This window comes from Argopecten irradians, chromosome 10 (assembly GCF_041381155.1).
Source record: "Argopecten irradians isolate NY chromosome 10, Ai_NY, whole genome shotgun sequence".
In the NCBI taxonomy this organism is placed as follows: domain Eukaryota; kingdom Metazoa; phylum Mollusca; class Bivalvia; order Pectinida; family Pectinidae; genus Argopecten; species Argopecten irradians.
This window is the reverse complement of record NC_091143.1, coordinates 21,975,695-21,992,098: the sequence shown is the minus strand read 5'-3', so window position 1 is coordinate 21,992,098 and position 16,404 is coordinate 21,975,695. Positions and strand designations below refer to the sequence as shown.

At 33.3% G+C, this 16,404-nt stretch overlaps 2 protein-coding genes and 1 non-coding gene across 3 annotated transcripts; all 3 read right to left on the bottom strand.

The window, feature by feature from the left end:
* Positions 1-223: 223 nt before the first annotated feature.
* LOC138333395 (protein C19orf12 homolog) lies at positions 224-2,403 on the bottom strand. Its single transcript, XM_069281743.1, has 4 exons — positions 2,117-2,403; positions 1,419-1,536; positions 1,207-1,299; positions 224-732 (listed from the first exon to the last, which is right to left on the bottom strand). Exons 2-4 carry the CDS (start codon positions 1,486-1,488, stop codon positions 527-529), a joined length of 369 nt encoding a protein of 122 aa, XP_069137844.1. The 5' UTR covers positions 1,489-1,536; positions 2,117-2,403; the 3' UTR covers positions 224-526.
* Positions 2,404-3,887: 1,484 nt separating this feature from the next.
* LOC138333393 (protein C19orf12 homolog) lies at positions 3,888-6,853 on the bottom strand. Its single transcript, XM_069281740.1, has 4 exons — positions 6,766-6,853; positions 6,240-6,350; positions 4,576-4,668; positions 3,888-4,484 (listed from the first exon to the last, which is right to left on the bottom strand). Exons 2-4 carry the CDS (start codon positions 6,331-6,333, stop codon positions 4,264-4,266), a joined length of 408 nt encoding a protein of 135 aa, XP_069137841.1. The 5' UTR covers positions 6,334-6,350; positions 6,766-6,853; the 3' UTR covers positions 3,888-4,263.
* Positions 6,854-7,256: 403 nt separating this feature from the next.
* On the bottom strand, positions 7,257-7,328 carry Trnac-gca (transfer RNA cysteine (anticodon GCA)). Its single transcript has one exon. It is a non-coding gene; the product is annotated as a tRNA-Cys (tRNA).
* Between the last annotated feature and the right edge of the window lie 9,076 nt (positions 7,329-16,404).

Here is a 16,404-nt window from a genome sequence, read left to right as displayed (position 1 = left end):
TGTACTTCTACGAGCATTGTTAGATATGGACAAAATACCAGTAAATGCTTAAATAAAGGACAAAGTAGATCATGTAGAGAGAAATCTTTTTCCGTACCCATGATTTTACGTTTTGATCATTGTTTACTCCAATTCCGCCCAAATGCACAGTACACAATTGCGATTTCGTGATATTTTCTCCGCAAACATTTAACATTGATTCTACACAAATTTATGAATCCAATATTGTTAGTAGAATTTATTTCAGACTGTTACATGTACATTGTACATTTATCAATGTGCTATCACGTAGTTTTAGTGTATAACGTTGAACATAATAGTTTGGTTCTCTGATTTAGTAACATTACACATGTTGATCGAAGACTCTGTGAGTCAACATGTACGCTAGGTAGTTTTTAGATCACCAGCAAATTGACATCATGGTTGACATATCCATGCACACCTTACATCATATAAAATACATTGTATCACCCATAAAGAAGTCAGTCACTCAGCAGCAATGGATGGCGTATGGACACTTAGAACATCACCTCAGTTCATTGACAAGGAGTTTTAACAAATCCTTCCTTTGTGCATCTTCAGTGATGAAACGACGTAGTTTCTCAACATCGGGACTGCCCACTAGTTTTTTAACTGATTTGGCAATCTTTTCTTGTTTACTGCTATCGAGTTTCTTCAGCACTCCAATCAATGCCTGGTAGTCATCCGACTTCCAGTAACCAATCAGGGACCCTGTAACAAAGGGGTAAAGAACCTCCCTATATACTTCATTTTACTTGTTTTGTGTACAGTAGATATTTATTTCAATTATGAAATTACATCCGCTAACCATGATGATAAGAACAGTGGCATTCCTTTACAAGTCCTAAAAAGTTTATCAACGATATTCCAGAAGTTACTATCACTGTCATGATATCCACTCCTGAACTATGCCACGGCAAAACTGAAGGCTGTGGGTGCGACAACAAATGATACAGAAAGTTGAGTTCTTTAATATATCGAGTAACGCTACATACACTGTATGGCTTTGAAGCTGTAATCTTCAAAGGAATGCTGTGTACAGCCATACAAAGCCTGTGCTTGGCTGGTTGTTTTCTCTCTTGAAATGCATACAATTTCACAATGACATAATATATAGGGGTGGATATAAGAACAGTGATATTAACCCTGAAATATCAAGGGTGTGCACAGTATAAGACTACGTACCACTCACACTCCCTATAAGTGCACCAAGTGGTCCCAGTAAGATCGCTCCTATCAATGTACCTCCTGCGCCCCATGCCATCTGCTTGAATACACCTGATGATTTTGAAATAAAATAATTTAACAAAAACGGTTTTAATCATACACTATGAATGGTACGGGTTATACTTTAATTGCATATACAGGACATAGGGAAAATGAATTTACAACAATACCTTCGGCACTTCTTTTCAGCTGTTGGCTATTCTCCAAAATGGCTACAAGGCCTCCAAAATATTCAGCCATTTTCCGCTTTCAGTGTTAAATACCTCTCAATGTATTGGATGTCCGTGTCTAAATCAAACAAAAGATCAGTCAGGTCAGGCTGCATCCTTGATACTCCAGGGGTTACTATCACTGTCGTTATATCCGCCCCTTGAATATATCATAGCAAAACTGAAGGTTCTATGTACAACAAAGGGTGAGCTGGTAGTTTTGTCCTTTGATGTACATTAAAAGATTAGAATGGCGGTCGACTGTATGGCTTTGAAGTTGGGCGTCACTCTCTGCAAATCTTCAAAAGAAGTCCCTGCAGGCATGGATTGGTCATTTGTGTTCTACTGAACTGCCTTCAGTTCTGCTATGTTATATTCCATGGGTGGATATTTCAGTCTGTAGTATTGATAGTGGTCATACAATAAATAGACAATGAATTTAGTAATTTAGATATAGGTTATCGGTAGGGAGTAAACCAGGAAGGAAAATGCACAGCAAAATAAATGTTCATACGTTGATAATATATCATATATTTACTGATTTTTTCTGAGCTTTATTGTTAAACATTAGAATATAAATAACGATATAATACTGATATAATTACGTAAAAATACATAAGCTACAAAGCTAAGATGATATATTATTATAGCTAACTTACCTGTACCACAACCTATGTTTTGTCACATTGACAGGTCTATAATCATCACCCGGTCTTCAGGTTTACCTGATATACATATATTTATCGGCATGATCCGCCCCTTGGATACTGTCGCTAAGTAACCAAAATCTCATCGAAGATGGCGACTGCTTCATCATACCCAATAAATTAGCCTCTTTCTTTCAACATATATACCGAACTAGTCCGCTAAACCTGCCTATATTATTAGGCTTTTTATTTTTTTTTTAATTTTTATTTTTCTTTGCCTTATATATATTAGGCATATATGTAACATAACATGAATTTCAATTACCAAACTTGGTATAGACATACCGGTATGTAGCTGTGTTCTACAATTTCTGATTTACTGATCACCAACGCAGGCCAACCTATACCGGTAAAAATCTCAAAAACAAATCATCGTTTTGCCAATCCAAATTCTATTTTAAGTTTTGGAGTTTTGATCTTTGACCTGTTACCACAAACTTCCGTGTTCTATTATAATATCAAAGAGGTTGTTAGGTATCTTTTTAATATCGCAGTCTTTTGTCAATATATGTGTATCAGCAGCATCACGATATGTATATAAAAATAGTTAAAGGGACAATTCAGTCCAAAAGGACATTAAAATTTGCACATATATCGGAAACAAACCAGTCCTAATAGAAATTCGATTTGTTGGTTTTACTGTGATATGCCAGAAAAACCCACTGTGGTGAAATGTATGTGAAATGTCCAAACTCGCTTACTGTCCGTCATTGCACATAATGGACGATGTCTTGTATGCCGAACCCTGGCCCTTGACAGTGTAATAAATATTTTGTTTGTCTAAAACTACCCAAAATTGCTCTTACAGTATTGTGTTTCATTATTAGATGTATGTTCTTGTCTAAAAATAATTTCATCCACTCATCAGTGGTTACGTATTGCATTTGTATATCATGCGTGACTTTGGCTCGGGTATGGGTACAGCGTACATGGTGTACCTGCTTAATCGTGTTGATCAACGATTTGGAATTTCAACGATATCAATCAAAATACTTATCAATATCGTGATATTTGTCAATATTTCTTGTTATATGTTTTATAAGGAATGCAGAACAATACATTTATGCCATATTGTGCTCCGTGGTTAGTTAACAGAATTAGCCTCAGTGAATTGTCCCTTTAACATTGATATCAAAATGAAATATTAGTTGTACTTCGTGAAATGTTCCGCATTAAAAATGTTCAGAATATCGGACTACTATCATGATTACTTTCATTTCAAACTGAAGTTTCCGTGTCACCTACTTTCAGCGCATTACAGCTTCATATAGACCATGCTATATACAAGTCATACTAAACATGAAATGGAATTGAATGGAGGCTGGTAGAGTAAAAAGTGTGATCATTTGATTGGTTTTTAACACAACAAAGTTGCAATATGGTCTAAACAAGTATAGTTAATACAATAACATTATACAGAGAACATGCTGTCTTAGCTGTTAAATAGGTCAACCACTGCCAATACGTATTTCATTTCAATTATATATTGTAAAATACTATATGTCGGCGAGATAAATTTATTGAACAGATTTCCAAGTACGCTTTTAATTCCACAGACAGTTCGAATTTTAATTCAAATGATTCGCGAATAGTTATAATGTATATAAAACAAATGATTGGAAGGTTGTCAGGGACCTTGACATTGAAAATACATGTAATGATGAGGTGAAGTATTGTATAGACGAAGTTGTGTACTACTTCGAATAAATCAACACAGATAAAATAAAAAAGCAAATATATCTTTATTGGTTCAGCTATCAGTGATAAGAGACAACATGTATCATAAATAAATACGATAAGTCAATCAGACAGATATGTAGTCCGCTAAACCTGCCTATATTATTAGGTTCTTTAAATTTTGTTTTGCCTAATATAATATAATGTACAATGTGGTGTGACATAAAAAATGACATATATATATGTCATTATATATAATCATAAATCATTTTCACTATCATTATCACCAACATCACAAAGTCAGCATCACTGATTTGGTAGTGTTTCTATTGACTAGAAACAATATATTTGAGTAAATCTGTATCTATTCATTGTTCAATTTCCAATATTTACACATAGTAGACCCTAACCTATTTTTTCTATTAGCCCCCTTTAAGGTCACTGAGACATCCCCGGAGAAGGTGTAATAGAGCGTCCCTCTGTACCTGGGAGCCTACGAACCGAACAAGCTCTTCAATTCCGACACTTCCTACAAGTTCTTGGACTTTTTTCACAATCTGTTCTTTTTCACTGTCACTGAGGTTCTTCATTACAACAATCATAGCCTGGTAGTCATCTGACTTCAAATAGCCAATCAGTGATCCTGTAACAAATAGAATATGATAATAGCATTCTTGAAACACATGAGCTGGTTGGTTAGAAAACAATTTCCTCTGATTGACAATAAAACTTACCGGCTACTCCTCCTACAAGTGCTCCCGCTGGTCCCAACAACACTCCCCCGACCGCCGTCCCTCCGGCTCCCCAGGCCACCTGCTTGAAAATCCCTAATGAATTAGAAAAAGATGGAAACAAAAAACTATATATCAAAAGTTGATATTGAAAAAGTTGTATGCAGTACACTTCTCACGTTTAGGTCTGGTTGGAATGTGTACTATGTGATAGGGTTTTAATGTCCTAATAACAGATACATTTTGTAAAGTTATAATTCATGCTAATTAGTAATTTCACTGTAACGATTTGTCGCTGAAACATTTGATATTTGAACATGGACATGTAACCTGATGATTTAGCTTCCCTAAAGTATATGTCGGCCTATGAGAAAGCCGAAATCTAGGGATCATATATTCCCGGTTTTGAAAAAAGCGCCTTTAATCACCGCCATGTTCAGTACCTTAGGGTTTTGTTGGAATTCCAAAACGTATCACGTGACTGACGCCATGCACCTGGTGATCCAGGTAACTAGCGTAAGCCTACATAGTGTTTGTTTGCGTTTTCTTTCTGGCTAATATGAGCAAATCGTGCTAGTATATGTTCACAGAGCGAGTATTTGAAACATCTAATATTCAATATTGTGTGTATCAAATATGGTAACGTGCGAGCATTATTTTCTTTGTAGATCAAGTCTGCTGATGTCGACCACAGGTTTTGTTTACGAAAAACTGTTGACATATATATATTGTCTCGGTTTCACAATTCTCGTGTTACTTCGAAATTGTCGCAACGATGTTAAGAAGAGTTCGGAATGATAAGGAATCCTTAAGCTTCGAGCCTATTTTTCATATGTATACAATGTACGTTGAAAAGATTTTTTACTTTAAAAAATAATTCCAGTGCTGCCACTTTATAAAAAGTGGTTAAATTAGAAAGTTTAAACCTCGGACAGACGGAGAAAAATGTGTTTAACACTTAAACAGTTTTCACTATGACAAAAAGAGCGAAAGTGATAGGCCAGACAACGTTTAAGGACGGTCCCTCTTTATGAAATGCGTTATGTAAGTAACTGTCTGAGGGGGCTGCAGTACATTCGTGTTGTGTCTCTGATAATAGTGGAATATTTTTCTTCTCAGCGAACAACACCCCATCTGGTCCCATTATACTGACAACTAGCAAACCAGTCGTTCTGGGCTATTGTGAGGACTTTAAATAATCTAACCAAACAATATAGCGTCTCCTTTCCAGCGGTTACTAGCAGACTACCGATTTTAAAGAGTAATTTTATGGTGTTTATTTTCAGTCAGGGCCTGACTCACAAGTGCAAACGCGCAATCAAATAAGCGGTGTCAATGGAGACGTTACTACGTAAGGAAGAGGAAAGTTACATATGTATTTAGGAAGAAGAAAAAATATAAGTTTCCAAATTTAGTCGCTGTTTACAATCATGCCATAGCTTGCGAAGCGGCATCATATCCACGATATCACGACAGTGATAGTAACCCATTGGATGGCGAGGATGGGGCATCAAATACAATTGTAACACCCCACCTGCAGCCACAAGACAAAACAGAACATAGTTACAATAAGTTTTTGATATAACTATATGGATAAATATTCCCATGCAAAACGTATATGTCAAAAATATACTCAATTTACCAAAAGCTAGTGGCTTTGTACTTACCTTTAGCACTCTTTTTCATTTCTGGATTGGTCTCCAATATTTCTATAAGTTGCCCATAATATGGTATGAAGGCAGCTCCCAGAGCTCCAGCCATATTGGCCACAATCACCACTATAACAAAATGTAGAGGTAACGTTTTCGGATACACTGTACGTTTTTATTCTACGAGTTATTTCCCTTGTACTGATATAGCATTCAAATATTTGGTATAGTTACACTGTACTTAGCGAATTTAAGATTCAAGGGTATTTTAGTGGTAGTACCAACTAGAGTAAATGTTATTTAATAAAATCAAATATATAACAATGTTAGGACAAATAAAAGAGGATGAAAATGGTTAAAACATCCAGGTGTCACAGCATTTCGTCAGATTTACCAGAGGCTTAGTCATTATCACTAAGATACACGTCAATATTGAGAGTAGTAAAGTGTGGTTCCTATACACGCCTAATCCATATCTGATATGCTACTAGAATAAGGCATATATATTTCTATATCTTGACGGACGCAAGTAATTAAAACTTACCTTAGCAGCTCAGTCACACACAGGTATTCCAGCAAAGTGAAAGTACAAAGTACTGAAGGTAGGGGAAGTAACTCAAACAAGGTATTGTGTCGTGTTGAAATAACACCTTCGATAAAAAGTTCCGGTTATATTTCAAAGAACGAGTTACAAAAAATAGAATAAATTGTGATAAAATTAAAAAGTGTACATCGAGAAAAAATCAAGTTTATGCTTTCCAGATAAAGGTTTATTTTTATCAATATTGAAATTATCAAAACAACAGGGATGTTTACAAAATAGGCAGACATTTATATATTTATATAGCATGTTGTAATACCTCTTATTTTTGTTTATTTTTTTTATTTGAAAAAAATATAAATACTTTATTTCTACCTCAAATTGTATTACCTGTAATCGATAAATCGGTGGTTTGTGTAATATACTAGTAAAGTATATAATAAAACCCGGAGATTTTAAGTATCGCAATTAATTTTAAAAAAAAACCTTAAAATAAGGGATACCCGGATTCGAACCAGGGACCAGTTGACTTGCAATCAATTGCTCTACCGCTGAGCTATATCCCCTTTGAATTATTTAACAAAAACCGTTATTTTCATTCTATTATGAAAAATATCTTCCTGTTGTGAAATTCTTTGACAACAGAAACACCAGAGTTACTTCCCTTCCGATATCAAATATTGATTACTGAATGATAACTATCAAATATATGTAATATTATCCATGCTTACTGATTAAAAAACACGGAAAGAACAATTCTGATAACATTTATTCCTATGAATATATTCTTTTATTAGAAACTTTCTTACAATTTATATGTAAACTAAAAAACAGGAAACCGATCACACAACCAAAGGATATTGTTAATTCTGAAATATGAACAAAATAACTCCAACTTCGCCAAAGTTACCAATAATTTGTAACTATTTCAAGATTCACTTAGACACAATTTATATGTGTGTCCAATATATGAAACAGATTGTTTGCATTAGATTCAAGCCAAACATGCATGATATTAGAAACAGAAAATAACTCACTGGCAATTTTGGATATACATGTATGAGAATTTCTTAATATTTACTCCATTCTAACTTGGATTGGATGTTTGTGATAATAGGATGGGATTAGATATACTTCACCGGTCCTTTCTCATTTTCTGGTGTAACAGGTACTATGTGTATATGAGGCTTGTTCCCCCGAATCCAGAAGGCATGGCTAGCGCCGTGTGTCTTATATTGTACATTGATTGTGTATTGACAAATACATGTACATGTACGGTGACTGATTAAGGCTTACAAAGGTTTTTATTTTAAATCTATAAATAACACATAGAGTAATGTATCTTAGAGCCATCACTTAGTAACCTATTTACAAAAACAAAAAAGCCCAGTACAAAATATCTATAAGCTATATGCTCCCTACCCGCTAGTATATAGTTTTTTATAATGATGCACATTTGGATACGAATACACGATATAATTTGATAGATTCATGTATACTAAATTATCCTTTACTTATTAGTGTGGTGCTGTAGTGGTATACATAGACATTTTATTGTCGCTGTTAGAAAATAAGCCCAAATAATCCGTTGTGAAATATTCGAAAAAAAAAAGTTTTTCGTCTTCAAACGAAAAGGACAGAAAAATAGAAAGAAGATAAAATAGATATATTTTATTATTAATTGAATGAAAATCTTATTGATATAATCAGTGGTATTACTGCAGTTGTATATCCTAATGTGTATGAGTTTCATGCGAGATGATAAAATTATTGAAGATGACAAATTAAGTTTTTCCCACTAACTACTGTTAATCTATAGCCATATCTCTCCAATCCATACGATAATCAGTTTGACCATGAACATTAAAGAGACAAATCGATCTAAGAGCACACTGAAACTTGCACATATTTCGGATAAACACCAGTTCTAATGGAAATTACATTAGTTGGTTTAACTGTGATATGTCAGAAAGCCGTAGTCAAATGTATGTGAACTGTTCAATCGCCATTTCACATAGCCTTGTATGCCGAACTCTGACCTTTGCCTGTGTTGTAAAGAATTTTTATCTAGAACTTCACAAAACGCTCTTCAGTTGTGTTAACATTATTAGATGCATGTTTTTGTCTAAAAATAATTTCATCAACTCCTCAGTGGTTATGTATTGCTTTTGTTTATCGTGCGTGACTTTGACTCGGGCAAGGGTACAGCGCACATGTTGTACCTGCTTAATCGTATTGATCAACGATTTGGAATTTCAATGATATTGATTAAAATACTTAACAATTTTGTGGAATTTGTCACTTTTTCTTGTCATATGTTTCATAAGGATTGTAGAACAATACATTTACGTCATATTTTGCTTCGCGGTTAGTCCCTTTAGATGTGTGATTGAGGATTGCAATACGCCTGAATTGTTTGTAGTGAGTCTAGTATTATATATATAATGCTAGCTAATACGATGTTGAGTATACTGCAAAAAACGCTTATAGTATGAAATTGGTTCAATATAAACTACTTTTCAAAACAAAACTGTCAGGATGACAACTTTAGAGTACTTTTAAAATTGTTTTACAATGTGAACAATAGAACCCTATATAAGTTGAGTGTTATACTTTATGAACGAGTTACCTCCCTTCTAAAAACGTTGGGTAAACGTTAGATGATATATACAAATGAACTCTACCAATAAAGAGCAACATTTTTGTTTGTATAATAATAAGAATTTGGCAGTTTGGTATGGTGGAACTTCGACGTAGCCGGCCCAAGCCCGTGATGAGAAAGGAGGACGAGAGAAAAAAATGAGAGGGTATCGAGTTGAGGTTGTAACCTAAATCTTGACCTCAAACAATTAACAATCAAATAGGAAGGATAGAATGTCACATTGAAGTAAACTTGAAAATTGGATCGAAAACTGACTTCATACTTGAGAGAACAAATGGAAAGAGTTCACAGGAAAATACTCTACCACCATGTATACACCTACTCCAAATTTGCCCATTATGTTTGAGAGTACTATTCGGTACTACGACGTCTATGCCAAAAATCATTTTGATATTTTGTACATACTGTAGTAAATCATTAGCCATAGTAAAGAGCACAAAAATATTAAATAACTTGGTACGAAAATGTCTGTAATATGAACGTTATGAAATAAATGGATAGCTAGCAAGTGAAAGACCCAAAGATATTACTTAGAAACTTAAAAGTATTATTGTATAAAGTATATATTAAAATGTTTTCCATCTGATTTTTGAATTGACTGAACATATACTTTCCCATTTGTTGGTATAAATGTTGCTGAAGGGTGATGTTCAAACTAATGTTAAAAATTACACATATCGGAAGTGCTACTAGTTGTCCTTCTAAAATAATTCTTCATTTTCTTTTTGTAATTTTAAAAAAGGTCCAAGGGTCCGAATTCTTTACGTTTATTAGAAGGAACTGTTCAAACATGCCAAAATAGATCATCCTTTGCTAATCATTCTACATTTTTTTTATTCATAAATCATTTGAATAGATCGTATACTTTATATATGAGCCAATTCTTCCGGGAAAACAGTTTTTGGGTGACTTGAATATAGTGAGTGCATATACATGTACATTTTAACGGAACACTTCCTTGTTAGTATACCTAGCTATACATTTTGAGTTTAAGATTCCAACGTCCGATTTAAGTGAAAATTAGTGTATAGTAATACCTTTACATGCTTAATGTAATAGTAAAAAAATTGAAAATATTGGTTGCCATGGTGACAAAAAGGAGACCTTTGATTGGCTGGAATTTTAATAACGTCAGAAATAAGTGAAAATTGGCATAAAGGGGTTACGAGGTATGTTGAATAATATGGTATCACTTAAAAAATATTAGTTGTCTTGAAAACAAAATGGAAACAAAATGGATGCCCCCTGATTGGTTGAAATTTAGTGTTTTTAGATATAAGTGAAAATTGTTACATGTGGAGTATGAGGTAAGCTGAATAAGATAGTGATACTTTTGAAATACTTGATCGCCATGGTAATGAATTCAAGGCCCCTTATTGGGTTAATTGTAACCTTACTGTTATTGTGATTCGTTTAAGTTTAAACATATTTCATTTAAAAATCAATATATTACTGTTTTCCTTGTAATCTTTTTGTTGAGTTGTAATGCACATTGAGCTTTAACACTGCAAAATTTAAAAGATATTCTACATCGTTATTCCCTAACTCAATTAGTAAATGATCCAACAAACTTCACTGAAAGAACTTCTTCTTTATTCGATTTGTTCATAGCTAATAATATGAATATGATTAAAAAGGTATCAGTTGGAGAATCGTTTCTACCAGCTTTAGATAGATACCACTGCCCTATATATGTATATATTGATATTCCTAAAAACACCTACAATTGTACATTTAAAAGAAAAGTATGGCTATACAACCAAGGCGACTATCAGCTGTTCAATAACAAACTTGGTGAAATCGATTGGCAGGTAAATATAAATAATTGCCCTCCACAAGATGCTGTTAACTTTTTAACCGAATCAATTTTAACTTGTGCTGCATGTTCAGTTCCCAACAAAATTATTACTGTTCGTCCTCGAGATTCCCCTTGGATGCATAATAATATCAGAGCTCTGATAAGAGCTAAGAAACGTATGCATAGGAAAGCTAAACACACTCAAAGTCAAATCCATTGGAACAAGTTCAAAAAGTTACGTAATTCATGTGTTGATGCGATAAGAAGAGCCAAGGCAGATTACAAAACTAAACTGTCAAATACACTTAAACTTACCAAACCATGCACTCGACAATGGTGGAAATTAGCAAACACGTTTACTCGCTTCTCCAAAAAATCTGTTTCTATACCCCCTTTAATATGTAACAATACAGTAATTAATGATGATAAAAGTAAAGCAGACGCACTAAACACCTATTTCGCAGAACAGTCTTCATTAAACACTTCACATGCTACATTACCTACACACAATGTATTCCATCCACCTTATTTAGATATATTCACTATAACTCCCCAGGATGTTAATGACGCCATTAGTGTTCTTGACGTGTCTAAAGCAATTGGTCCCGACTTAATTCATGCAAAGCTTTTGAAAGAAGGCAAAGAGCAATTATGTAAACCACTATGTTGTATTTTTAATAATTCCTTAAATTCAGGTATTTATCCAGATAGTTGGAAAACTGCAAATGTAACTCCAGTGTTTAAAAAAGGCGATAGATCTAATCTAGCAAACTATAGACCCATTTCTCTTATAAGTATTGTTGGTAAATTAATGGAACGTTGTGTGTTTAAATATATTTACAATTTTCTTAAAGATAAAAATTTCTTCACTGAACACCAGTCGGGTTTTACATCCGGTGATTCTGCAATTAATCAGCTACTTTATATTACAAATGATATTGGGAAAGCTTTAGACTTAGGGAAAGAAATTAGAATAGTATTTTGTGACATAAGCAAGGCGTTTGACCGTGTTTGGCATGATGGGTTGATATATAAATTGAAACTAGCGGGCTTATCAGGTAACATTATTAAATGGTTTGAAAGTTATTTAATAAATAGGAAGCAAAGAGTAGTTGTTGGCGGTAAATTTTCAAACTTCAAAAACATAAATGCGGGTGTACCACAAGGGTCAATACTCGGTCCTCTACTTTTTCTTATTTATATCAATGACATAGTTGTAAATTTACGATGTAACGTTAAACTGTTTGCAGATGACACGTCTCTGTATGTTATTGTTAATAATCCAAATGTAGCCAGATCAATGTTGAATAATGATCTTGAAACCATTCAAAAATGGGCTGATACGTGGTTGGTGACCTTTAACCCAAACAAAACAGAAAGTTTAATAATATCACGGAAATTATTAGGACCCGATCACGGAGACATTTACTTAAATAACAATGTTGTTTCTGAAGTTACCAATCATAAGCATCTTGGAGTTTGGTTCTCTTCAAATCTTTCTTGGAATATACATATAGACCATATTATAGAATCAGCCTCTAAAAGATTAAACATACTGAGAAAATTAAAATTTACACTTGATAGAGACACTTTACAACACATTTACATGTCATTCATTAGACCCATCTTAGAATATGCGGATGTAATCTGGGACAATATACCAAAATACTTAATTGATAGGTTAGAAAATGTTCAAACAGAAGCGGCCCGAATTATAACAGGGGGAACCAAACTTTCGAAAATAGAGTTACTTTATAAAGACACACAATGGGAAAAGCTATTCGAACGTCGTAGAAAACATAAACTTTTACAATATCACAAAATGGTTCATAACACATCGCCAACATATCTTTCCTCCATATTACCCCCTAGACCAACCGCAATTCATACATACAACACTAGACGATCAGATATGCATCAAACAATTCGCACAAGGACAAATTTATATTATGAATCTTTTTTACCTTCATCGACTCGTGCATGGAATGAACTTCCATTAGATATAAGAGAAAATTCCTCTATTAAGGTTCTCAAAAACTACTTTGAAACTGAAATCACAAGAACACCGATTAGCTATTTTAACACAGGAAATAGATCAGACCAAATACTTCATGCTCGGTTGCGTCTAGAATGCAGTATATTAAACCAACATCTTTACAGTAAAAATCTTATAGATTCGCCTCGTTGTGCATGTGGTTTTATAATAGAAGATTCCTTTCATTTTTTGTTCAATTGCATCAAATATGCTGACATTAGGCACCAATATCTCTCTGGTATATTCACAAAATATAATATCGTTGACGATTTAAATATCCTTTTATGGGGTGATCCTTCATTTGAAAATAAAATGAACGAGGAAATTTTTGTTTCGGTACAGAAGTTCATCTTTTACAGTAAAAGATTTTAGTAATTCATACCTTGTTATTTTTCTTCTTTTTTTCACTGGGGTTTCAATCAATATAACTTGTCAAACTACATAATTAATTCATAATTTTAACTTTACATTTACTATCACAAAATTATTATTTTAAATGTCTGCAGTAGACGTATACGTAAATCATATAGATTTATCACTTAATTGAAAAGTAACTATAAAATTAATTGTCTATTGACAGTATATTTCTATATTAAACACTTAATGTACTACCAAAAAAATATATATATAGAGAGAGAGAGAGAAATATCTCTACTTAAGTATAAATGTATTGTCTCACTGGTTGTTCTGTTATTGTGTATATGTCCATGTCAAAACGCCGTGCTTTTATTTCAGGAGAGGAATTAGTATAAGCTCTAAGCTTGTTTTCCCATCCTAGCTGTCTGTATGTATTGGTGTATATGTATGTATATATTTGAATAAATATTGTTTAAACTAAAATTTAAAAGAAATCGTAGATGAAATTTGCAACTTTACTACTAACACATTTGAAATAATCTTGTTGACAATGATTGCCAAGAATAAATAACATTTTAGATCAGCTACATTTAGAAAGTAGATTGGTTGATTTTTATCAATTGTATTGTTTATACTTTTTTATATAATTAATGATTTTTTGTCATAATTAGCTAAAGATGAACATATCATTGATGATTATGTCATTACTCTGATGCAACAATACAAAATACAATATATAGTATTCAAAATGAATTTCGCTAAGGTTGGGATAACTCAGTATACCAAACTGACCTATTTGTATAAAATGAAACATTCACTGTTTAGTAAAAACCTGTACCTTTATCACAGAACCGCCAAATGCGCGCAAAATGATTATTGACATTATGTGCATTAGTTACTCTAATCTATTTCGTGTAACGGTTAAGAGAATGTGAGCGTTCTATTCCCCTTCCTACATAAAGGGAATGATATTTTTCCTGGAAGTAGCGATATTACCCATCTGTTAAGTTTAGGTCTTAACAGTGATAATTAAACATAGGTTATCAGTTGCGAGAAAAATCACTAATTTGTTCTTTTAATGTCCAAAATATACCATTATATCATAAATGTAGTGAAACTGAAACTTTTAAAATCCAACAATAAATTAGGCTGATATGGCAGTCCCGTCGTGCTCCGATCTATTTTTGGGCCACCAACACGTGTCAATACCATACATCCATGCGATTATGTAATACCTGATTTAAACTAAACATTTTGATTCGACATCAGTTCCCGAGCACATGCCAGACACAACTCACTAACATATTAGCGTTCATATGCACCTGTTCAATAATGACGAAACCACAGATCATCGTTTTAAAATCTCTTATAATACGTTATTACAATCAGACAGAAATTGTCATGCTTCTGTTCTTAGCTGTGTATACGCCAGGCTGTCGAAAGGCTGAATGATTTATCAGTGATAGCCTCTATGTCGGTATGGTGATGAATTGGAATGTGGTCGAATTGTCAAATCTAAGTGTTTAACCTGTTCATCTTACTGCTCTGTAAAATGATTTAAATTTCATTAAGATTTCATATGTTAATCCTCATATTATACAAGAATTAATTAAACTCTAGTCCTGTTAAGTAGTAACATACGAGTATATGTTCTCATTAAATCCCATTCAACTTTGCCAGATAAAGCACACACAGATATTGTTAAAATGAAATCCTTGTCATTTTTCCAGTTACTCACGACACTAACACCACCTGTTATGAAAGATATTTTGATGTATTATCCAACCGAGATGTTGTCATCGTCCAACTCATAAACTTTATGTATTGTGGAAATGTTTATCCTATTTACATGTATATGTATATATAACTTTTCCGAGAAAGATTATAACCAATCTCCTTTCAATTTTGTTGTTTTCTCAGCCGGTTTCCATTGGTTCTTTACCATGTTTTATTGAATATATTCAAGACGGTTTGGCTTTATTCTACAGTAATCAATTATTAAACACAAATGTGGTATGGTTTGTGATCAGTATTTAAGTAATTATCATCATCATCATCATACCATCATCATCATCATCATATCATCATCATCATCATCATCATCATCATCATAATCATCATATCATCATCATCATTATTATCATATCATCATCATCATCATCATCATATCATCATCATATCATCATCATCATCATCATCATCATCATCATCATCATATCATCATCATCATCATCATCATCATCATCATCATCATCATCATCATCATCATCATCACATATCATCATCATCATCATCTCATCATCATCATCATCATCATCATCATCATCATCATCATCATCATCATCATATCATCATCATCATCATCATCATCATCATCATCATCATCATCATCATCATCATCATCATCATCATCATCATCATCATCATCATCATCATCATCATCATCATCATCATCATCATCATCATCATCATCATCATCATCATCATCATCATCATCATCATCATCATCATCATCATCATCATCATCATCATCATCATCATCATCATCATCATCATCATCATCATCATCATCATCATCATCATCATCATCATCATCATCATCATCATCATCATCATCATCATCATCATCATCATCATCATCATCATCATCATCATCATCATCATCATATCATCATCATCATCATCATATCATCATCATCATCATCATCATCATCATCATCATCATCATCATCATATCATCATCATCATCATCATCATCATATCATCATCATCATCATCATCATCATCATC